This window comes from Lynx canadensis, chromosome X (genome assembly GCF_007474595.2).
Source record: "Lynx canadensis isolate LIC74 chromosome X, mLynCan4.pri.v2, whole genome shotgun sequence".
In the NCBI taxonomy this organism is placed as follows: domain Eukaryota; kingdom Metazoa; phylum Chordata; class Mammalia; order Carnivora; family Felidae; genus Lynx; species Lynx canadensis.
In genome coordinates this window covers 41226566-41252720 of record NC_044321.2, presented here as the reverse complement: position 1 = coordinate 41252720, position 26155 = coordinate 41226566, and the positions used below count along the sequence as shown (strand labels likewise).

General features: G+C 39.1%; 1 protein-coding gene across 3 annotated transcripts in view; it reads right to left on the bottom strand.

The window, feature by feature from the left end:
• Positions 1–25942, bottom strand: part of ZNF81 (zinc finger protein 81) — an 88753-nt gene extending 62811 nt beyond the window's left edge. The window contains exons 1-3 of one of the 3 annotated variants that reach the window (XM_030305758.1): positions 25849–25942; positions 24338–24365; positions 19779–20017 (exon numbers count right to left, since the gene is read on the bottom strand). In XM_030305758.1, the coding sequence (XP_030161618.1) occupies positions 19779–19850 (72 nt within the window). In that variant the 5' untranslated portion in view covers positions 19851–20017; positions 24338–24365; positions 25849–25942. The other 2 variants (XM_030305761.1, XM_030305759.1) reach the window with 2 other exon arrangements.
• Positions 25943–26155: the final 213 nt, after the last annotated feature.

Genomic DNA, 26155 nt, shown 5'->3' with positions numbered 1-26155 from the left:
ATACCTTGCCCCATATACTTTAGATAAGACTTGCTGTCCACCTGTTCTCATAACCTCCATAAGACTCCTGAGTTTACCTGTGACAAAGCCAAACACAGACCTTTCTCCTTTTGTTGAATCTGCTGAAAGGCCAAACACAGACCTTCCAATTCCCCATTCTTTGTCTCATGAATGATTAACTGAGATTGGCAGTCTGTCCCACTTAAACTAGCTAGACACAGAGATAAACATTTTCTTTTCAGCTGAGACTTCCCCCAATGCAGAAACAATCCCACCTGTACATCGCCCTCCTATAACTTGTCTACTCCTCCCTATGAGAGTAAAAGGTAAAACCACCTTACTGAGACAATCTGATCTTCAGATCTGGGGGGCTCTCCTTACTACAACAGCCTGAACAGAAATCAATCTCCTTTCTTGTTCGGTTTTGTCTTTAACAGGTAAAGGCTATCGGCTGGCTGACAGGTCACATTGGAAGCAATCTCAGCCGGTGTCCCCTGACTGCTAGGGGTCCTACTTAGAAGGCTCCACCTGTTGTAAATGCCACTTTCATTCAGGAGGGACACCCTGGAACTGTACTTTATGTGTGGAAGCCAGACATTAACTTGCCTCCCCCCCTCTCAAAAAAACTCATAGTGCTTTGCATCTTAGGGGTGGTCGTAAGTGAACTGCAAGTGTTTACCGTAGAGACTGGTGGTTCAGGTAGCCCTTAAATGATTCTGGAGATCTCTCCAAAAGGAGGCTACTCTTAGTTTGCTAGGAGGAGCTTCCTAGAGGGATAAATGGCTTGGTGTTTTTTTTTTTAATTTTTTAATGTTTATTTATTTTTGAGAGAGACAGAGACAGAATGTGAGTAGGTTAGGGGCAGAGATAGAAGGAGACACAGAATCCGAAGCAAGCTCCAGGCTCTGAGCTGTCAGCACAGAGCCCGACGCAGGGCTTGAACCCACGAGGTGTGAGATCATGACCTGAGCTGAAGTCGGATGCTCAACTGACTGAGCCACCCAGGTGCCCCAATGCCTTGGTATTTATGTGCACACTGAGGGAAGTTGTTCCTATAACAAGAATCATCCATAGAAAAGGTGGTTAAGAAGGGCACCTGAATGGCTGAGTCGGTTAAGCATCTGACTTCAGCTCAGGTCATGATCTCCCAGTTCCTGAGTTCAAGTCCCGCGTTGGGCTCTGTGCTGGCAGCTCAGAGCCTGGAGCCTGCTTTGGATTCTGTGTCTCCCTCTCTCTCTCTGCTCCTCCCCTGCTTGTGTTCTCTCTCTCTCTCTCTCTCTCTGAAAAATAAATAAAACATCAAAAAAAATTAAAAGAAAAAGAAAAGGTGGTTAAGAAATTTGTCCTTGATTTTAGCTGAGGTGATCAATCATACTACCTTGGCCTTGGAGGGTGTTCTGGTCAGCCTCAGCTTACTGTCCGGGGTTGTCACAGATGATGAAATTGCCAAGGCAGAATCTGTGCAATTGCTAATACATGCTGTGGCACCTGGATTAGTGTCTCAGGCCAAGCAGAAAGGTTAATACAGAAACTTAAGGAGAAAAGCACCTGGCTTTGAAAGGTAAACCTTAAGGACTTATGGGGTACGTTCAGCTGATGGAGTCTAGAACCCTGGAGGTCATGGTTGAGCAAAATACTGTACAACGGCCTCATTCTGCCACTTCGGGTCCTGTTGATAATAACTTCAACTAAGTGCTGCATGAGACAACAGATTTGGCCCTAGCCTCCCTCAGTCAGATTAATCAGAGTGGCCAATGGAATAGTGTACTCATGAGAAAATTTGCAGAAGGCAAGACAATATAGAAATGAGGGGTGGACACTGTTGGGAGACAATTCTCCATGGGACTCTCACACTTCTACATGTCTTGTGGGCACAAGCACAGATTGCCCTTTCGGTCTGGACTATCACTTCAAGGATGTTCTCATTGCAAACAGCCTTGGAACATGTGTGTGCCCCGCTCCAGGGCAAAGGATAGGTTTGCTTACTACTCATTATAAAAGACTCAGGTGGGGACGCGTAAGTGGCTCAGTGGGTTAAGTGCCCAACTTTGGCTCAGGTCATGATCCCGCAGTTTGAGGGTTCGAGCCCCGCATCGGGCTCACTGCTTTTAGCACAGAACCCGCTTTGGATCCTCTGTCCCCCTCTCTCAGCTTCTCCTCTGCTTGCGCACACATGCACGCTCCCTTGCTCTCTCAAAAATAAACATTAAAAAAAAAGATTCGGGTAATCTAAGTAACCCACTGTGTGTGCAAGTGTCACGTGGTCCTCTTCATGTCACCCTGTAGGAACTGGGACTTAGGGAACTGGCACAAATGCCAAGGGTATTAAGTCCTCTTTCTCTGACCCAGAAGTCTCACGTTTTCTGCCAGCATCCAGGCCACTGTGGCAGGCTTGTTTGTTAGCTTGCAAGTAGATAAAATCTCAGACCCTTCCCATTCTTGACAGAGACACAGGAACAAAATGCAATGGCACGGATGGAGCTAGGGAGTAGCACGCTAAGCGAAATAAGTCAGAGAAAGACAAATACCATATTATTTCTCTCCTATGTGGAATTTAAGAAACAAGACAAATGAGCAAAGGGGGAAAGAGAGACAGAGAGAGACAGAGAGAAATCAAGAAACAGACTCTTAACTATAGAAAACAAACTTCTGGTTACCAGAAGGGAGGTGGGGGGGGCGGGGAATGGGTGAAATAAGGGATGGGGATTCAGGAGTGCACTCGTCCTGAGGAGCACCGAGTGATGAATGGAAGTGTTCGAATCACTATGTTGCACAGCTGAACCTAATATAACTGTATGTTAACTGGAATGAAAATAAAAACTGAAAAAAAATGGAATGTGTGCACTTCATGTGGATTCTGATTTGAAGTAACCAACTTTGAAAAGACACTTGCTTCAGCTGCGTTAAAAACTGGTGTAATATTGGGGCATCTGGGTGGCTCAGTCAGTTAAGCATCTGACTTCGGCTCAGGTCATGATCTCACAGTTCGTGAGTTCCAGCCCCACGTTGGGCTCTGTGCTGGCAGCTCAGAGCCTGGAGCCTGCTTTGGATTCCGTGTCCCCCTCTCTCTCTGCCCCTCCCCTGCTCATGCTCGGTCTTTGTCTCTCTCTCTCAAAAAAAATAAACATTAAAAATTTTTTTAATTGGTGTAATATATTGGCAGACCTCAATTAAAAAAAGTGAAAAAACAAACAAACAAGAAATAATATAGAAATGATGTCTAGAACAATTCCTGCCTGGAGAACAGGGGACAGAGAAAGAATTATGACTAGTAAATAAAGTGAGGTGGAAATGAAGACTTTAAAATCTGCTAGAGAAAAAAAACAACAAAAACAGGGAAGACAGGAAATTCAATATACATATAATTTGTGTCCCTAGACTGACCCAAACAAATTGAACAGACAAGCTCTCAAATAAAATTCAAGGAAAGCTTACAACAAGTAAAAGAACTCTTGAAATAGCAGTATACAAATCTTGTCATTACTCATACTGGGCAGTTAGTAGATACTGTTTCAATAATTGGAATATTAATTATATTTTTATAATAGTAACCACTGAAAGAACCAAAAAAGAATTCAACCCTCCCAAATTACTAGAAGGAACTCAAAACAAAGCAAAACAGACCATGTAGTGAAAGATATTTTAAAAAGCAGCATTAAAATTAGAAGACGTCAGGGGCACCTGGGTGGGCTCAGTCAGTAAAGCATCTGACTCTTGATTTCGGCTCAGGTCATGCTCTTATAGTTTGCAGGTGCAAGCCCTGCATTGGGCTCTACGCTCATAATGTGGAGCCTGCTTGGGATTCTCTCTCTCCCTCTCTCTCTCTCAAAAATAAACATTTTTTTAAAATTAGAAAACATATAAAACACACTGTTCATATGTTGTATAGCAAAAATGCTCTACAAAAACGACTCAGAGTGATAATGATAAAAAGGATGAGCAAATGCCAGCAGAAAGGAAGCAAGGTCTCCATTTTAATATCAATCAGAAGAGAATTCTGGGACAACAAAATTAAATAAGACAGAAGAAGACACTTTCTAAATTAAAGACTCAATCCAAAATAAAGAATTCTGGACATCATCAATGTATAAAGACGCATCCACAAAAAGGAAGCAAGGTCTCCATTTTAATATCAGTCAGAGGAATTCTGGAAAAGTATGAAACAAGACACAGGAAGGCAATATATAAAGATAAAGGACTCAATTCAAAATGAAGAATTCTGGATGTCATTAATCAAACCCCATTGTGTCAGTGACAATCCCTACTGTGAGTCTGGGGAAGGAACCGAAGTGTGAAATGCTCAACTTTGATACTTTTTAAAATCAAGAATGGATGTTGAATTTTACCAAATCACTTTTCTCCAATGGTATGTTAATATGGTGAATTACCTAGAGATTTCATAATATTGAACCATGTGCTCAGAAAGAAAGCATTTTTAAGGAACTGCTAGATTCCGTTTGATAATATTTCATTTATAATTGCCCCGTCACTATGCACAAGCGAGACTGATCTGTAGCGGGTGTTCCCTTGGTCAGGCTTCTGTACCAAAACATTAAACAGAAAGTATAATAGACCCTAGGGAAAGCAGGATTCTCGCAGGGATATAGAGTATGTAGGGAGAATGGAGGCTTGGAGCCCAAGAAACAAAGAGTTGAGGGCTGGGAGGTTGGGTTAACTGAGACTCCTCGGATGGGCAGAGAGGAACGGTACAATGGGGGAGGGCTATAGGGGGAGTGACACCCCCAACCCCAGTTTGAGGAACCAAGTCCCTGGCCAAAAACCCAACCAACAGGAGAGGACATTAAACATATATAGAACAGAAGGTCTTGTCTGTGAGCTTACAGGAATTACTTATCTGGTGAAACACCTTGGCTGGAAGTGGATCAGGAGTCGAGGGGAGAATTTTTGACATGACAAATGTGACTGCACGTTATATGCTTTGGGAAGGTACCAGCACAGAAGAGGAAAGGTGATGATACAGGAAAGAGAGGAGATACCTATATGGGGGGTGGGAAGGGGTTCAGTGGAGAGCTCATTTCTTTTTAACAGAAAGGAAAGTTCATGGGCACAGGGAGGGCAGATGTAAAGGCATTCAACCCTATCATTTTCCCTCTACCTGCAAGTTTTGCTTTACTGCATAAACTTAAAAATGTGCCACTTGAAGCTCACCTGTTATGGACTGGATGCTTGTGTCCCCCTAAAATTCCTATGTTGAAGCCCTGATCCCAATGACTTGGTATGCAGAGATATGGCCTTTGGAAGGTAATGAACACATGACCTTATGAGGATGGGGCCCTAATGATGGGATTAGACTGGGGCCTTTAATATGACGGCCCTTATAGGAAGAAACACCAGAGAACCTGTTGGCTCTCTGCAATTCCCGTCCGCGTGCACACAAAGAAGAGATCACGTGAAGAAAGTGAGATGATGGTTACCTACATGCCAGGTCCTCACTAGAACCCAACCCTGCTGGCATCAGAATCTCCGACTTCCAGTCCTCAGAATTGTAAGGGAAAAAATATTGTTGCTTAAGCCACCCGGTCTAAGGTATTTTATTATGACAGCTCGAGCTAAGACACCCTCTATGTCTTTTGTAAAATTGTTTTCTATTTAAAACATATTCATGTAGAATAGACACTTCTCTAAAGAAGACATCCAGATGGCCAACAGGCACATGAAAAGATGTTCAGCGTCGCTCCTTATCAGGGAAATACAAATCAAAACCACACTCAGGTATCACCTCACGCCAGTCAGAGTGGCCAAAATGAACAAATCAGGAGACTACAGATGCTGGAGAGGATGTGGAGAAACGGGAACCCTCTTGCACTGTTGGTGGGAATGCAAACTGGTGCAGCCGCTCTGGAAAGCAGTGTGGAGGTTCCTCAGAAAATTAAAAATAGACCTACCCTATGACCCAGCAATAGCACTGCTAGGAATTTACCCAAGGGATACAGGAGTACTGATGCATAGGGGCACTTGTACCCCAATGTTCATAGCAGCACTCTCAACAATAGCCAAATTATGGAAAGAGCCTAAATGTCCATCCACTGATGAATGGATAAAGAAATTGTGGTTTATATACACAATGGAATTCTACGTGGCAATGAGAAAAAATGAAATATGGCCTTTTGTAGCAAAGTGGATGGAACTGGAGAGTGTAATGCTAAGTGAAATAAGCCATACAGAGAAAGACAGATACCATATGGTTTCACTCTTATGTGGATCCTGAGAAACTCAACAGGAACCCATGGGGGAGGGGAAGGAAAAAAAAAAAAAAGACGTTAGAGTGGGAGAGAGCCAAAGCATAAGAGACTGTTAAAAACTGAGAACAAACTGAGGGTTGATGGGGTGTGGGAGGGAGGGGAGGGTGGGTGATGGGTATTGAGGAGGGCACCTTTTGGGATGAGCACTGGGTGTTGTATGGAAACCAATTTGTCAATAAATTTCATATACATTAAAAAAAAATAATAAAAAAATAAAAAATAAAAAAAATAAATAAAAAATAAAAAAAATAAAATATACACACCCTTAATCATTAGGGAAATGCAAAATAAAACAACATTTAGAATAAAAAAAAAAAACATATTCATGTAGAAGCTCCTGGGTGGCTCAGTCAGTTAAATATCTGACTTCGGCTCAGATCATGATCCCATGGTTCACGGGTTTAAGCCCCACGTCAGCCTCTGTGCTGACAGCTCAGAGCCTGGAGCCTGCTTCGGATTCTGTGTCTCCCTCTCTCTCTGCCTCTCCCCTGCTCGCACTCTGTCTTCCTCAGTCTCTCAAAAAATAAATAAATGTTAAAAAAAATTAAAAACATATTCATGTAAAATATTTTAATGTTTGCAGATATTATTTATTTTTGCTAGCTTTTTGCTTTTTATTTTTAATTCTCTGTGGTTGTAGAATATCACCACCTACATTATAGCAAAGCTTTAGATTATTTTGCTTTGTGTGACCAAGGGTAGGTTAAAATGGCTAAGGGTAGAATTAACTACTTCTGCTAGTTTCTTTTTTTTTTTTAACGTTTATTTATTTTTGAGGAGAGACAGAGCATGAGCGGGAGAGGAAAGAGAAAGAGGGAGACACAGAATCTGAAACAGGCTCCAGGCTCTGAGCTGTCAGCACAGAGCCCAATGTGGGGCTCGAACTCACAGACCGCGAGATCATGACCTGAGCTGAAGTTGGACGCCCAACCGACTGAGCCACCCAGGCGCCCCAACTACTTCTGCTAGTTTCAATTTTACATACTTTAAGGATAGCTATCATCAGCTTTAAGGGTGTTGATCATTTTTATATTTCTTAGCATTTAATAGTTTGAACCATTTACCTTCATCCCTTGTGATATATTTCACCTTCCATTCCCTCTGGTCTGATATTAAAAATGCAGCTCCAGGGGCGCCTGGGTGGCGCAGTCGGTTAAGCGTCCGACTTCAGCCAGGTCACGATCTTGCGGTCCGTGAGTTCGAGCCCCGCGTCGGGCTCTGGGCTGATGGCTCAGAGCCTGGAGCCTGTTTCCGATTCTGTGTCTCCCTCTCTCTCTGCCCCTCCCCCGTTCATGCTCTGTCTCTCTCTGTCCCAAAAATAAATAAACGTTGAAAAAAAAAATTAAAAAAAAAAATGCAGCTCCAGGTTTCTACTGGTTCTTATTTGCCAAGTCTATCATTTTCTATTCCTTTATTTTCACATTTCCTCCATCTTTTCATTTTAAGTGTAACTAGAGTTTATAAAATAATGCTTGACCTTGGACGGTTTTTGCTTTTCTTTCCCATCCAGTCTGAGAATCTCTTTCTTTTAAGGAATGATTTTAATGCATTCATAATATGTGATTACTATAACACTAGGACTGATTTCTGCTATTTATATAGTTCTTTTCGTTTCTTTCAATCTCCTTGACAAATCAACTTTTGGGTGTTTCCCTATTTAATGCTCATTTGAAAATTACCCATTCTATTTTCATTTTTCTGCTCACTTATTCCAGCATAAGACCATAGTTATATGTATGTTTCTCTAACAAGCTCTAGCAATATCTATATCTTTATCGTAATAAGAATAACAGAGGGGCACCTAGGTGGCTCAGTCAGTTGAGCATCTGACTTTGGCTCAGGTTAGGATCTCACAGTTCATGAGTTCGAGCCCCACATCAGGGCCCAATTCAGATCCACTGTCCTCCTCTCTCTCTGCACCTCCCTGACTTACACTTTCTCTCTCTCAAAAATAAACAAACATTAAAACAAAAAAACAAAAGAATAAGAGAACCACAGTATTCTTTGTTTTTCCTTTTACCCACTCTCCAACTACCTCTTGTGTATAGAATTATAATTTCAGGTCCAATTTGTGATGATATACACTCATATATTTGCATTGTTATTTTTCCTTTAGATAATAGAAACAAAAACTGATGTCAAGAATATATTTGAAGAAAATATTAACACACTAATGGGAAATGCAAAGATTACTTGAAAAAATATAGATGACGTACCTTATTCTTTAGCAGGAAATCTGAATCGTCATAAAGGGACAAATGATTCTACCTTAAAATATAAATGTAATGCAAGCTCACTGACAACAGCAAGGAGATTTGTTTTTAAATTTGGCAAGCTGATTATAAATTGTGTACAAAAATTAAAACAATCAAGAGTACAGTATATTTCTGATAAAGAAGGGTAATCAGAGACTTAGTCCTACAATCTATTAGAATAAATTATAAATATAGGGGAATTAGAATCACAAAGATTATGACTATTATTAGATCAATGGAACAGAATAAGGTCCATAAATACACCCAGAGTTACATATTAGAATATATACATATACTAATGTAGTATTGTATGTTAGTGGGGAAAATATAGGTCATTCAATAAATGGTGTTGCGACAGATCAATAGGCATCTTGAAGAAAATGAAAATGGATCTCTACCTTGGGGTGCCTGGGTGGCTCAGTTAAGCGTCTGACTTTAGTTCAGGTCATGATCTCATGGTTCGTGGGTCTGAGCCCCACACCGGGCTCTGTGCCTGGAGCCTGCTTCAGATTCTGTGTCTCCCTCTCTCTCTGCCCCTCCCCTGCTCACAGTCTGTCTCTCTCTGTCTCTCAATAATAAATAAATGTTTAAAAAAATGGATTCCTACCTAAGGCTTTAAAACAACCACCGAAAATCTAGATAGTCAGAGAAGTAGAGGTTAAAGGTAAAAACATTAAAGTACTGAAAAAAAAAACTGCTCAAGCATAGCTGAGCATTGGGGAAAGCCTTCCTAGTTATGATACAAAACTTGGAGGACATAAAAGATTCATAAACACAATTACGTAAAATACCTGGAGAAAACACCAAAATTTTCATTTAAGAGACAAATGAGGACAAATATTTGGGTCTCCTATAAAAGACAAAGAGCTACTCTCCTTAAGATACAAATAGCAACAACCTAGGGGTGCCTGGGTAGGTCAGTAGGTTAAGTGTCCAACTTTTTATTTTGGCACAGGTCATGATCTCATGGTTGTGAGATCGAGCCTGCATCAGGCTCTATGCTGACAGAAAGGAGCCTGCTTGGGATTCTCTCTCCCTCTCTCCCTGCCCATTCCCTGCTCGCATTCTTTCTCTCTCTCTGTGTCTCTCTCTGTCTCTCTCTCTCAAAATAAATAAACATTTAAAAAATGGCAACAACCTAATAGAAAAATGGGCAAAGAAAATTTAAAAACAGCACAGGAAAAATAATATAAATGGCTCTTTTAACACAGTCAAATATATTTAACTTTGGCCATACTGAGAGTAATGCAAATTAGATCCATAATGCAAATTAGATCCATACGGAGACACCATGTTTTCATCTATCTAATGTGCCCAAAAGAAAAAACAAATATGACAAGATACTGTACTCCACCGGGTATGGTAAAAACAGGCACTCTTCTGTAACTGATAGAAACCACAAGGAAGGCCAAAATGCCAGGGTGCCTGGGTGGCTTGGTCAGCTGAGTGTCCGACTCTTGACTTCAGCTCAGGTCATGATGCGAGTGTCATGGGATCAAGCCCCAAGCTGAGCTCTGTGCTGAGTGTGGAACCTAAGATTCTCTCTCTCTCTCTCTCTCTCTCTCTCTCTCTCTCTCTCTCTCTCTCCCCCTCTGCCCCTCTCACTCGTGCATGCTCTCTCTCTCCAAAAAAAAAAAATGAAAATGCATTATTAATTTCTTCTGAGAATTCCATTTGCAGATATTTCTCTTTAAACACACTCCCTTTTGTGTCAAGTGAAATATGTATAAGGATTTTCATTGCAGCACTGTTTGTAATAGCAAAAGATTGGACAGATCTTAAATGTCCATAAAGAGGAGACTGGTTATATTTTGATATATCCACATATTAGAGTAAGATTTCAATGCAGTCTTTAAAAAGAATATGTAACTCATTACATCTACTAACACTGAATGATCACCAAGATTTATTAAGTAGGAAAAGCAAATATTGAAAACTCAAAAATGGATATAGAGGTGTGAGTGTGTGAGTGTGTGTGTGCGTGTGTGTGCATCTGCCTTTGCAAAGGGTATATGGGAGACTGGGGTCAAAATTAGAGGGTATAGTCATACACTGTTGGTGGGAATGCAAACTGGTACAGCCACTGTGGAAAACAGTGTAAATGTTCCTCATAGAACTACCCTATGATTCAGTAATTGCACTACTGGATATTTCCCCCCAAAATACAAAAACACTAATTCAAAGGGATACAGGCACCCCTCTGTTTATAGCAGCATTATCTACAATAGCCAAATTATGGAAGCAGCCCAAGTGTCCACCCATAGATGAATGGATAAAAAAGATGTGGTATACACACACACACACACACACACACACACACACACACACTGGAATATTACTCAGCCATAAAAAAGAATGAAATCTTGCCATTTGCAACAACATGGATGGATCTAGAAAGTATAATGCTAAGTGAAAAAACCCAGTCAGAGAAAGGCAAATACCATATGATTTCACTTATATGTGGAATTTAAGAAACAAAACAAATGCGCACAGGAAAAAAGAAGAGAGAGAGAGACAAATCAAGAAAGAGACTCTCAACTATAGAGAACAAACCGATGGTTACCAGAGGGGAGGTGGGTGAGGGGTTGGGTTAAATAGATGGAGAGGTTTAAAGAGTACACTTATCCTGATGATCCTGATCCTGAGTAATGTACAGAATTGCTGAATCATATATTGTACAGCTGAAACTAATATGTATATTAACGATACTGGAATTAAAGTTAAAAACTTAAAAAAAATTTTCTTTTCAAAAGATTTTATTATGAAATATACTATTCATGTAAAAATATATGAAACATAAATATTTGGCTTACTGATTATTCAAGGCAAACACCGACTAATTCTCACCCTAGTGTGGAAACAGAACAGTGCTAGTTCCTTGCCCAGAAGCGTTCCTCATGCCTCTTTCCTCTCCCCGACCCCTAACTCCCGCCAGTCAAGAAAACCACTGTCCTACCTCTGATGGTAACCACTTCCTTGATTTACTTTCTAGTTCGACAACCTCACCATACACCCCTGTACAATACAGATTTTTTTGGCCTGCCTTAAACTTTATGCAAATTGAAATAACACAAATTTGTTTGTGTCTGGCTTCTTTTACTCAGTATTATGTTCACTTTATTTAACCAGTCTACTGTTAATGGACATTTAAGCTATTTCTAGGTTCTGGCTGTTGCAAGTAATGCTACAGGAAGCATTTATACACGAGTCCTGGTACATCAGCCAAGGGTTTCTGTTGCACATTTTCCTGGGAGAATTGTTTCCTCATATGGTCTACATATGCTTGGAGGAAGAAGGCTAAAATGTCTTCCAAAGAGACTGTGCCAATTTATAGCCCCACCAGCAGCACAGAACTGCAGATATAAGCTAATGTATCAACAGCTGTATGCGCTGACACGAGCATATGAGCCACTGATATGGCTCTTTATCCACTCAACACTTGTCATTGTCAGTCTTCTTAATCTTAGCCATTCTGGTGACAGTGTAGTGGTATTACATTGTGGTTGAAATTGTGCATTTCCCTAATGACTAATGAGATTGAGCCCCTTCTCAGGTGTTTATTAGCTATTTGTGCATCTTCTTTGGTTACGTGTCTGTTCAAATAAATTCTCTGAACTACTGGGTAGTCTGCTTTTTCTTACTGTTTTGTTGTTCTTTATATATTCTTATATAAGTCCTGTCTTGTCTATTTCTTCTCCTACCCTGAGGCTTGTGATCCTCTTAATGGAAGTGATTATTGTAAAAGTCAGGGTAGTAGTTATCTTTGGGAGTAGGGAGATCCTGGAATGCTGAGTAAGGATACTTTCTAGACCTATCGTGAAAAATCACTGAGCTATACATGTGTGTTTTGTACACTTTTCTGTATATATGTAAGATGTATTTTACAATAAAAAATTTTACATATAGGCTTAAGCTATGACCCATTAACTCCACCCCTATATATATAGTTAAGAGACAGGGGTACACATGTACATGAGGAGACATGATAAAAAGTGTTCATGGCAGCATTGTTTGTAATTCATATTGTATTTCACCAAAAGACTTAAAATTAATAAAACTGATAAGTTTAGTAGGCCACCATTCATGAAATAAAAAGGATAAAGAATGTGTTCACAGCTGCTTTTATTTACATAAAAAACCCTAACCATTCAGAGAAAAGTAACTAAATTGGTTAGAATATATTAGAGAGAACCAAGCTGAGAGGAGAAAGATGGTAAGAGAATTTAGACTGTACACTTTTACATTTTTAAATTTTATACAGTTTTATATTTTTTTAACTTTTGAGCCATGTGTCCATATCATTATTCAAAAAATTAAACTAAAAAAACTATTACTAATATCCTTACACTGATAAGACACTACACCCATAAAGCCTTTATAAAATTCTGAAAACAGGGGGCACCTGGGTGGCTCAGTTGGTTGAGCATCGACTCTTAATTTCAGCTCAGGTCATGATCCCAGGGTCATGGGATTGAGCCCTGTGTTGGGCTCCATGCTGAGCGTGGAATCTGCTTAAGATGCGTGCTCTCTCTCTCTCTCTCTCTCTCGCCCTCTGCCCCTCTCCCCTGCTCTTTCTCTCTCTCTTAAATTAAAAATATTCCGGGGGCGCCTGGGTGGCGCAGTCGGTTAAGCGTCCGACTTCAGCCGGGTCATGATCTCGCGGTCCGTGAGTTCGAGCCCCGCGTCGGGCTCTGGGCTGATGGCTCAGAGCCTGGAGCCTGTTTCCGATTCTGTGTCTCCCTCTCTCTCTGCCCCTCCCCCGTTCATGCTCTGTCTCTCTCTGTCCCAAAAATAAATAAACGTTGAAAAAAAAATATTCTGAAAATAAAAAGAGCTATTTGAAATAAAAATATAAGTATTAATGAGCAACACAAAAGAAGACCTGGGAGATAATTTTTTTTTAAAAAAAACAACTAGAAAAGAGAACAAAAGAAAAAGAAATGAAAATCAGAACAAAGAATTTTTTAAAATGGAGAACCAACAACCAAATAACCGTTTTTCTGTAAAGCTGAGAAAAATGTGTGCGTGAATAGAAAAGGACTAGACTGGAAACTAGGCTTTTAAAACTCTCCACAATTGTGGCACCTGGGTAGCTCAGTCAGTTAAGCATCCGACTTTGGCTCAGGTCATGATCTTGTGGTTTGTGGGTCAGAGCCCTGCTTTGAGCTCTGTGCTAACACCTCGGAGCCTGGAGCCTGCTTCAGATTCTGTGTCTCCCTCTCTCTGTACCTCCCCACCCCCACTCATGCTCCCTGTCTCTCAAAAATGAATAAACATTAAAAAAAATTTAACAATAAAATTCTGCACAAAAATGATTTCCAACCTAGAATTCTATAATCAGCCAAAAAGATATATTTTAGTGTCAAGGTCAAGTAAGTATATTTCCGTGGCATGTATTACTTTTTTATTTCTATAAATGTACTTATACAATTATAGATAGTAAATAATATATTCTTGCATGAAATTGTCAAACATACAAAGTTTCATAAAATCTACCTGTCATGCATCCATTCTCAGGGATAGACTGAAGAATGTACTCCCACAAAATGAGGGGGTAAATCAAGAAAGAGGAAGACACAGGACCCAGGAAACAGGAAAGAAGGCAGAGGATCCCGGGGAAAGGGGATAGGACACAAGACAGAGGTAAGAAAGATTGTTTAGGGGATGGCAAATGTATTACCAAGGTAATAGCTGTGGGTGAAGCTGAGAGCTACCTGACCAGCCTTCAGCAAGTCAACCAGCTCCAGGAGGTTGTTATGAAGATGCGTTAGTATATGTTGTATGCATATAACACTGCTGGCACATGGTAAACATGACATGAGTGTTTATAATTATTGTCATTATGATTATTACCTAATATGTCTGAATATGCAGAGAGGAGATTTAAACAACTGTGAAGAATCTGGACTTGAATCATTGATATGTATCTAGTAAAGCAAAGAAGTGACTAAACCAGAAAATTATTAATTCCAGGGAAAAGAAAGAGTTGTGCGGAAACAGTAATCACAGCATAGACACTATGTGATCCAACTCTAAATAGTCACAGTAATAAACACTTATGATGAATCTGATCAAAACAATATTTATAGGCAAACGTTTATGTTGGTGGGGGTGTATGGAAAAGCTAAATCTCCACCTTCCATAATGGAAAGTCAACAGATAATTTAAGCCAAAACTTAAAAAAAAAATTGAATCCATTGAAAAGATTAAGAATGTTTGCCTCCAGCAAGCTGGAATCTGGCAGAAACAAAGCAGGGAAGAACCATTCTAAAAGTCAATTTAGACCTGAGTGGCTCAGTCGGTTAAGGAACCGACTGGCTCAGGTTACGTTCTTGCAGTTTGTGAATTTGAGCCCGCATTGGGCTCTGTGCTGACAGCTCAGAGCCTGGAGCCTGCTTCGGATTTTGTGTCTCCCTCTCTCTCTGTCCCTCCCCCGCTCATGCTCTGTCTGTCTCTCTTTCTCTAAAATAAACAAACATTTGGGGCGCCTGGTTGGCTCAGTGGGTTAAGCTTCTGACTTTGGCTCAGGTCATGATCTCACGGGGTTCATGAGTTTGAGCTCCACCTCAGGCTCTCTGCTGCCAGCGCAGAGCCTGCTTCAGATTCTGTCTCCCTCTCTCTCTGCTCCTCCCCTACTCATGCTCATGCTCTCGCTCTCTTTCTCTCTCTCAAAAATAAACAAACATTTAAAAAAATTAAAAAAAGCTTGTTCCTGAAAGGAACAGTATTCTGGAGCCAACTGGCTGGCAGTAAAGAGGGAATCACAGTATACAAAAAACCCCATCAAACTCCAGAGGAACTTAAACTACAAAATCCAGGTCATTATAGTAACTGTACTGGGTTATAATGGGAAAAAAAAGTTAAAAACGTGTAAGTAGGGGTGCCTGGGTGGCTCAGTCAGTTAAGCATTCGACTTCAGCTCAGGTCATGATCTCATGGTTCATGAGTTAGAGCCCCACGTAGGGCCCTGTGCTGACAGCTCAGAGCCTGGAGCCTGCTTCACATTCTGTGTCCCCCTCTCTCTCTGCCCGTCTCCCACTCACACTCTCTTTCTCTCTCTCTCCCTCTCCCTCTCTCAAAAATAAACATTAAAAAACTAAGAGAAAAAATAAACATTAAAAATGAAATAAAATAAAATACGACTTACAGAACTGTTTGACACCCTTTACCACTTGTAAATAAAACAAAAAACTAATTTCAAATTACAAAGTGGCAAAAAATATTCACAAAAATATACAAGAACCATAAAGGGTCATGAAACTTAATATTAAAAAAAACTTTAAAAAAACCATAAGCTATGAAACTAGAAATCAAGTAGAAACACTCTGGAAAGAACACAAACACATGGAGGCTAAACAACATGCTACTAAGCCACAAATAGTTCAACCAAGAAATCAAAGAGGAAATCAAAAAATACATACAGACAGATGAAAATGAAAACACAATGGTCCAAAATCTTTGGGACTCAGCAAAAGCACCTCTAAGAGGGAAGTTTATAGAGATACAAGCCTACCTCAAGAAGCAAGAAAAATTTCAAGTAAACAACCTAAACTTACATCTAAAGGAGCTAGAGAAAGAAGAACAAACAAAGCCCAAAGCTAGGGAAGGAAGGAAATTTTTTTTTTTTTTGGTCTTTATCCCATTTATTTCAGGTCTGAAATAAATGGGATAAAGACCAAAAAAAAAAAAAAAAACCCAATAGAAAAGATCAATGAAACCAAGAGCTGGTTCTTTGAAAAGATCAACAAAACTTATAAACCTTGAATCAGAATCATCAAGAAAAAAGAATATTCAAACAAATAAAACCAGAAAAGAAAAAGAAGAAATAACAAGCGACATCACAGAAATACAAAGGATCGTAAGAGAATATTATCAAAAATTACATTGCAACAAATTGGACAAGCAAGAAGAACTAGATACATTCCTAGAAACATATGATCTCCCAAAATTGGATCCAAAAGAAACAGAAAATTTGAACAGACTAATTATCAGCAATTAAACTGAATCAGTAATCAAAAAACACCCAACAAACAAAAGTCCAGGACCAGATGGCTTCACAGGTGAAATGTTTAAAAAAGAGTTACTACCTATTCTCAAACTATTCCAAAAAATAGAAGGGGGAAGAAAACTTCCAAGTTCATCCTACAAGGCCAGCATTTCCCTGATACCAAAACCAAACAAGGACACTACAAAAAAAGAAAAATACAGGCCAATATTTCTGATGAACATAGATGCAAAAATCCTCAACAAAATATTAGCAAATGGAATCCAACAATATATTAAAATCCTAACCCATAATCAAGTGAAATTTATTCCATATATCACATTAACAAGAGAAAAGATAAAAACTATATGATCATTTCAATAAATGCAGAAAAAGCATTTGACAAAATACAGTATTCATTCATAATAAAAACTCTCAATAAAGTGGGTTTAGAGGAAACATGCTTCAACATAATAAAGGCCATACACGAAAAACCCACAGCTAACATCATAGTTAATGGTAAGAAACTGAAAGCTTTTCCTCTAAGATCAGGAACAAGACAAGGATGTCCACTCTCACCACTTTTATTCAACATAGTACTGAAAGTCCTAACCACAGCAATCAGACAAGAAAAAAGACATAAAAGGCAGCCAAATGAGTAAAGAAAAAGTAAAATATCACTATTTGCAGATGACATGATACTCTATATAGCAAACTCTATAAAGACTTCACCAAAAAACCAGTAGAACTGAAAAATAAATTCAGTAAAGCTACAGAATACAAAATCCATATATAGAAATCTGTTGCATCTCTATATACTAATAATGAAGTAGCCAAAAAAGAAATTGAGAAAACAATCCCATTTACAATTGTACCAAAAAAGAATAAAATACCTAGGAAAAAATTTTACCAAGGAGGTAAATGATCTGTACTCTGCAAACTATAAAACATTGATGATAAAAAAAAAAAAAGAAAAGAAAATAACACCACCAGGGGCGGCAGGTGGCTCAGAAGGTTAAGCATCTGACTCTTATTTTGGCTCAGGTCATGACCTCACAGTTTCATGAGTTCAAGCCCCACATCGAGTTCTGCGCTGGCAGCATGGAGCCTGCTTGGGATTCTCTCTCATCCTCTCTCTCTGCCCCTTCCCCATTCGTGTTGTCTCTGTCTCTCTCAAATAAATAAGTAAACTTAAAAAAACTGAAAAAAGAAAATGACACAAACAAAAGGAAAGATACACTCAGATCATGGTTTGGAAGAATTAATATTTTTAAAATGTCCATATTACCCAAAGTGAGCTATAGATTCAATGCAATCCCTTCAAAATAGCAACAATTTCCACAGAACTAGAATAAATATTCCTAAAATTTGTACGGAACCACAAGACACCAAATAGCCAAAGCAGCCATGAGAAAGAACTAACCTGGAGGTTTCACAATCCTGGATCTCAAGATCTACTACAAAGCTGTAATAATCAAAATATCATAGTACTGACAGAAAACCTGACACACAGATCAATGGAACAGGAAAGAGAGCCCCAAAATAAACCCACATGTATACGGTCAATTGGTCTATAACAAAGGGAGATAAGAATATAGAATAGGGAAAAGACTGTCTTTTTCAGTAAATGGTACTGGGAAAACTGGACAGCTACATGCAAAAGAACGAAAATGGGCCACTTTCTTACAATATATGCAAAATAAACTCAAAATGGATTGAAAACCTAAATGTAAGACCTGAAACCATAAAACTTCTAAAAGAAAACACAGGCACTAATCCATATTTATGGATATTTCTCCTGAGGCAAAAGAAACAAAAGCAAAAATAAACTACTGGGACTATACCAAAATAAAAAGGTTTTGCACAGCAAAGGAAACCATCAACAAAACAAGAAGGCAACCTAGCGAATAGGAGAGGATACTTAAAAATACATATCCAATAAGGGGTTAATATCCAAAATATATAAAGGACTTATACAATTCAACACCAAAAAGGTCCAAGTTATCTGATTCAAATCTAGGCAGAGGACCTACATAGACATCTTCCCAAAAAAGACATCCAGATGGCCAACAGGCACATGAAAAGATGCTCAACATCACTAATCATCAGGAAAGTACAAATCAAAACCACAATGAGATGTAACCTGACACCAGTCAGAATGGCTAGAATCAAATAAGTGTCGGTGATGATGTGGAGAAAAGGGAACCTTCGTGCGCTGTTAGTGGGAATGTAAATGGGTACTACCACTTTGGAAGACAGTAATTTAATTACTCAAAAAATTAAAAATAGAATTACCCTATGATCCACTGATTCCACTACTGTGTATTTACCCAAAGACAATGAAAATACTTATTCAAAAAGATATATGCACCCCTATGTTTATTGCAGCATTATTTACAATAGTCAAGATAAGGAAGCAACCCAAGTGTCTGTCAATAGATGAATGGATAAAGAAGATGTGGTACACACACACACCATAAAGAATGGAATATTACTCAGCCATAAAAACGAATGAAATCTCGATGCACCTAGCTGGCTCAGTCAGTGGCGTGTGTGACTCTCGATCTCGGGGCTGTGGGTTTAAGCCCCACACTGGGTGTAGAGATTACTTAAAAATAAAATCTTTTAAAAAAGAATGAAATCTCACCATTTATGACAACACGAATGGACCTAGAGGCTATTATGCTAAGTGAAATAAGTCAGACAGAGAAAGTCAAATACCATAGGATTTCACTTATCTGTGGAATCTTAAGAACAAAACAAAACGAACCCAAAAACCAAAACAAACAGATTCTTAAAGACAGAGAACAAACTGGTGGTTGCCAGAGGAGAGGTCAATGGGGGAATGAGCAAAATAGATAAGGGGGAGTAAGAGGTACAAACCTCTAGATATAAAATAAATAAGTCACAGGGATGAAAAGTACAGCATAGGGAATAGAGTCAGTAATACTGTAATAACATTGTATGGTGACAGATGGTGAGTACACTTATTGTGGTATTTAGTAATGTATAAAACTTTCCAATCAATATGTTGTACATCTGAAACTAATAGAATATCCTATGTTAATTATAGCTCAATTTTAAAAAGTCCATAAACTAAGATAAATAAAACAGCAATAGACAAGAGAAGGAAATTCACACAAGGGAAAGGAATGACCAATAAAAATTCCCTCATTATGCTGCTTGATTAAAATACAAGTTGTACAAATTAAAATAATCAGATACTATCTTTCATTCTGGATGAATTCCTGCCCCTGGGCACCCTTTCCTCCTCACCTCACACGGGTTGTCACATCTCCCCACAGCCAGAGCCAGGGATGGCCCGGGAGAGCTCTGGTTGGCTGGCATGTTCCCGCTGGGCCTCAGCCCTCCAGCTCTCTTCCTGATGCTCCTCCCAAGAGCCGGAAGCCAGGTGGGGTCCGTGGACTCAAACAGAGCTGCTGGGGCCGGAAGGAAGTTTCTGCAGCCTCCACTATGGGGTCTGGCCCACGGGCTCAACAGAGACTCCAAGAAACCTGGAAAGACAGAGTCCACATAGTCAGTCATTCAGCAGTCACCCCACGAACACTTCCTGGAGGCACCCAAGTACAGTTCCTGGCACTGGATACTGCGGGGTAGACAAAGTCCAGTCAATATCGATGCTGGTTATTCATCAAAATGGAATATGAGCAAGACCATGAGATTTAGATTAAAATTAATAAAGGCTTACATTCTAGCTCTGCCAACTTTTAGCTAAGAGAGTATAAAAATGTTTCTTCATTTTCTCTCTCTCAAAAATATTTTTAAAAAATTAAAAGGGGCACCTGGGTAGCTCAGTCGGTTGAGTGTCCGACTTCGGCTCCGGTCATGATCATGCAGTTTGTGGGTTTGAGCCCCACATCGGGCTAGCCTACTGCTGTCAGTGGGGAGCCCGCTTCAGATCCTCTGTCCCCCACTCTCTGCCCCTCCTCCACTTGCACTCTCTCAAAAATAAACATGTCAAAAAATGTTTCTTCATTTTCTTTTCAAAATGAGTCAAAACTACCTCATGAGGCTGTGAAAATTAAATGCAGTGCTGTTCATAAGACACTTAGCACCAGGCTGGCCCAAGTAAAACTTTTAATTCATATTAGCAAGCATTGTGATTACACGGAATCATGGAATATGCAAAAGCAGGTACCTCCCTGAATTTGCACAACAATCCTGTCCCCTACATGTTGCCATAATCATTATTATTTCATTTTATGCACACAGAAACAGGGATTTAGTGATGTTAAGTCAAACCCAGTCTACCTGGCTTCAAAGCTCACATTCTCAACACTACAACACAGTACCTTTTGTGTGGTCGGCTTAAAATAAACATGGTTCTGTTTAACAGATGTTGAAAACATGACTGCGGTTTGGAATAAAAAAAGAGGAAAGTTTCTTAAAACAGAAGAGATATGCCATAAAGAAAATATTAATAGCCTGGGACTGTAATGTTTTAATTACTTCAAAATATTCAGAGGTAAAACAGTTTCTCCTTTTACGGGGTCTAGGGAGGAGAGGATGTCTCTGTGTCTATGTTGAGGAACAATTTTATTCTGATCAACTAATGGAAGCACTATAGATTTAGTCATTCTTGGTAGGAAAGGGAAAGTATCCTTTATAAAATGAAGAGGAACAGAAGTAAGAAAGACAACAAAAATAAGAAATGGGATAAAGAGGCAACAAGAAAGTAAATAAGGAGTAAAATAAAAGGCATGATCAAGTTGAATTTTAAATACATAAACATGTTATACCAAAGAAAGAGGGACTATGCTTTCTTTTCTTATGCGCATTAACTTTTATAAAATTCCACCAAATAGTTTGGCCAGGAAGGAAATCTGGTAGATGTTTTTATACTGGGAATTGACAGGTTACATTGCCTGATCATAGTATAAGATGCTCAATATAGGGGCACTTGGGTGGCTCAGTTGATGAAGTGTCCAACTTCAGCTCAGGTCACGATCTCGCTGTTCGTGAGTTCAAGCCCCACACCGGGCTCTGTGCTGACAGCTCAGAGCCTGGAGCCTGCTTCGGATTCTGTGTCTCCCTCTCTCTCTGCCCCTCCCATGTTCACGCTCTCTCTCTCTCTCTCTCTCTCTCTCTCTCTCAAAACTAAATAAACATTAAAAAAAATTTTTTAAGATGTTCAATATCATTAGTCATTACAGAAATGCAAAGCAAAACCAAAATATTCTATTCATTAGGAGACTGCTTCACATCCATCAGGATGGCTAAAATAAGGGGGGGAAAAAGACAGTAGTAACAGGCATTGGTGAGATGCAAATCAATTGGATCATATATTGTCAGTGGAATTGTAAAATGGGATAGCCACCCTGAAGAACAGTTTGGCAGTTCCTCAAAATGTTACTCATAGAGTCACCATATGATCCAGCAATGCCACTCCTAGGTACCTAGCCAAGAGAAATGGAAACACACGTCTGCTCCAAAACTTATATACACAACTATTCACAGCAGTATTATTCACAGTAGCCAAAGTCTGTAAACCACATAAATGTCCATCATCTGAAAATGGATAACCAAAGTTTAGTATAGCCATACAATGGAATATCATGTGGCAATAAAAAAGAAGTATTAATACATGCTACAACATGAATAAACCATGAAATCACTATCTTACTTGAAAGAAGCCAGTCACATAAGACCACAGATTTTATGATTCCACTTATGTAAAATATTCAGAATAAGCAAATACATAGACACAGAAACTTGGTTAGTAGTTGCCTAGGCTGGGAGTGTGGGGTGGCGTGAATGGTGAATATCTGCTAACGTGTACCAGGTTTCTTTCTGGGGTATTGAAAATGCTCTAAAATTAGACTGTGATAATGATTTCACAACTCTGTGAATGTACTAAAAACCACTGAACTGTATACTTTAAATGGATGAATTTTATGTTACTGGAATATATCTAAATCTATTTTGTATATCTAAATAAATCTGATTTATTTTTTAATTTGTACTTTTTTAAATAAATCTGTTTTAAAAGAAAAGGAAGGCATTCCTAAATAATCCAGGGTAAGTGGGAAGTCAATACAGAAGCCACACAATTTTTACCAGAAGTCATGGGACACACTAAAGTCATATAGAATGAAATTTACACCTTTAAATGGTTGATTTTAATTAAAAATAAATATAACAACAAAAGAACTATGTGTTCAGCCTAAAACATTAGAATTAGAAAAAACAAAACTAGGCAAAGCCCCTTCCACCAAAAAAAATAAAGTAGTTGCTAATAAAAATAAAATCTTAAATAATTCAAATAAATATAATAGGGGGTTTAAAGAAAACAAAGAGCTAGTCCTTTGAAATGACCAATGTCAGAGATAACCCCATGGCAAACCAGATAAAGGAGGATAGCTTAAAACATATAATAGGTATAGATATAGATATATAGATATAGATGTAGATATAGATGTAGATATAGATATAGATATCTTTCCCAGATAAGGCAGTGTTTCAAACTACTTATTGTGGGATATTATGCATAACTGTATAGCAACATATTTTCATATTGATGTGAAACAGGTGCTTCCCTAGCAAGGTGTAAATTAACAAAGTTAATACAGGGAAAAAACAAAAGAGAACAATAAACGTATAAGAGACCAGGAAAAAAATGACATCACACAACAAATACAAATAGTAAGACTCTGAGATGTAGAAAGGAAAGGCAGACAGCCCATGGATCTCAGGGTCTGAGGAACAACACAGTGGTGAGTTCCCTAGGTTTCCTTTTCCTCCCCTATATCACAAACAGGGCACTGGAGAAGCTTATAACTCAGAACTGTCAACAGGTACAGAGACAAAAACTCTGAGAAAAGCCTACTTCCTTAATCAAAGGACCAAGAAAAGGGTGGACTAACTAAACATATCCATCCCATTCCAGCCAAATACTAACAGAATACACTTTCTCTTCAAGCACCCATGCAATATTCTCCAATACCTACCACACCCAGGGTCATTAAACAAACCTCAGTAAATTGAAATCATATAGTGTATGTTCTCTAATATCATCAAACTGGAAATCAATACAGAAAGATAACAGGAAAGTGTCTAAACACTTGGAAATCAAACAATAATTTCTTTTTTTTTTAATTTTTTTTTAACATTTATTTATTTTTGAGACAGAGAGAGACAGAGCATGAACGGGGGAGGGTCAGAGAGAGGGAGACACAGAATCTGAAACAGGCTCCAGGCTCTGAGCAGTCAGCACAGAGCCCGACGCGGGGCTCGAACCCACGGACAGTGAGATCGTGACCTGAGCCGAAGTCGGACGCTTAACCGACTGAGCCACCCAGGCACCCCAATAATTTCTATATAATCCATGGATCAATGGAAATTAAAAAGTAATGAATTGAAACTAAAAACACAACATATCATAATTTTTTGGATGCAGATAAAGCAGTGTTGAGAGGGAAATTTATAGTACTAAATGTTTATATTAGAAAAGAATTAAGATGGGGCGTGTGGGTGGCTCAGTTGGTTGGGTGTCCGACTTCGGCTCAGGTCATGATCTCATGGTTCCTGGGTTCAAGCCCCGCGTCGGGCTCTGTGCTGACAGCTCAGAGCCTGGAGCCTGTTTCAGATTCTGTGTCTCCCTCTCTCTCTGTCCCTCCCATGCTCGTGTTCTGTCTCTCTTTCTCTCAAAAATGAATAAATGTTTTAAAAAATTTTTCAAAGAAAAGAATTAAGGTCTTAAATCAATAATTTAAGCTCCCATCTCAAGAAACTAGAAAACGAACAAAGAAAACTCAAAGCAAGCCAAAGGAAGGAATAAATAAAAGAGCATAAATCAATAAATTTAAAACACTTACCAAATTGTTGAATCACTCTATAGTACACCTGAAATAAACAAAAATAGTTGAGAAAAATATATATATGTAAACACAGGAAGAAAGAAAGAAAGAAAGAAAGAAAGAAAGAAAGAAAGAAATTGAAAACAGAAAAACAATAGAGAACAATCAATGAAACCAAAAGCTGGTTCTTTGAAAAGATTGATAAAATTGGTAATCCTCTAGTAAGACTGAAAAATATAAAAAGAAGATACAAATTACCAATATCAGAACTGAAACAGAAGACATAACTACAGACGCTAAACTTTCCATTAAACGGAAAGTGAGGGAATACCATAAACAACTTAAATCCACATATATCCAACAATTTGGATGAAATAGTCCAATTCTCCACAAAACACAAACTCCCACAACTCACCCACTATTAAATAGATACTCTGAAAAAAATAATCTCAATAGTCCTATAACTACTATAGAAGTTGGAGCCATAATCAAACAGCTTCCAAAAGGAAATGTTCAAGCCCAGATGGTTTCACTGGAGAATGCTACCAAACACTTAAAGGAAAATTAGCATAACTCTACACAATCTCTTCCAGAAAATACAAAACAAAAGAATACTTCCCAACTCATTCTATGAGTTGTATATTACCATAATTCTAAAACCAGACAAAGACATAACAAAAAAAAAAAAACCACAAAACTATAGACCAGTATCTGTCATAAACTGAGTCTCAAAAATTCCTCAGAAAAAAAGCATTAGCTAATCAATTCCTGCAACATATAAAAAGAACTATACACCAAAACCAAGTGAGAATTATTCCTGGAATGTAAGGCTGGTTCAACATTCCAAAATAAAGAATAAAGAACCTAAAAATAGCCCCACACAAGTATGGCCAATTTATTTTTGACAAAGGCGCAAAACAAGTCAAGGAAGGAAGGCTAGTTTTCAACAAATGGTGCTTGAGTAATTGGACATCCAAACAGATGAGCTTCAATCTAAGTCTCACACTTTATACATTATTAACTCAAAAGGCATCATGGACAGCAGGAAAGAGAAATGCACCAATCACCATCACACTGGAGAGTTTCCCTCTCCTCTGTCAGTAACAGGAGAAAAAGACAACAAAGAGTGCAAATTTTGTATGACACAGTTGACAACTAAACAACTAAATATTATTTCTGATTAAAATACGGAACATTTATAAAAATTAACTATGGCCTAGACCATGAGTGTCTTCCTATTTCAAGGAGGGAGCTTCACGTAGCCACTTTTCTTACCACAGAAGACTAAGGTTAGAAATCTATTAAAAAGATAAACTTTTGGAAACTAAAAACGCACTTCTAAGTAACTGGGGCAGAAGAAAAATCAACTCTTAGGGAACACTCAGAACATAATGCACCAAACCTTGTGGGTCTTGGAGTGAAGTTCAGGATCTTAACGTTGACAGAAGAGGAAAATAATGATCGAATCATCCAACTACGGTTAGACAACCGATTCTACCACTGACCACACAGAACTCCCCAACACTCACCCTCCCTGGGGACCCATCACCTCCACATCCCTCCGACACAGTGCAAAGAGATCCTCCCGACAACTATTGAACCACTGCTGAGAACCGTAGCTGCTTCCGGTCACCAACCCTAGCACCGCCCCTTCTCAGGGTTTGGGGCGAGGAACGAAGGGGGCGTGGTTCTGCACACGCGCAAAACCACATTCGAAGCCACTGTCAGCCCAAAGTCAACGTGGGGACGTTACGGAGTCGGTGCTTTAGCGCATTCAGTGCCCCTCGCCCGTGTTATCAAGCGGGGAAAATGGCCGCGCCCAGGTCGCGCTTCCCT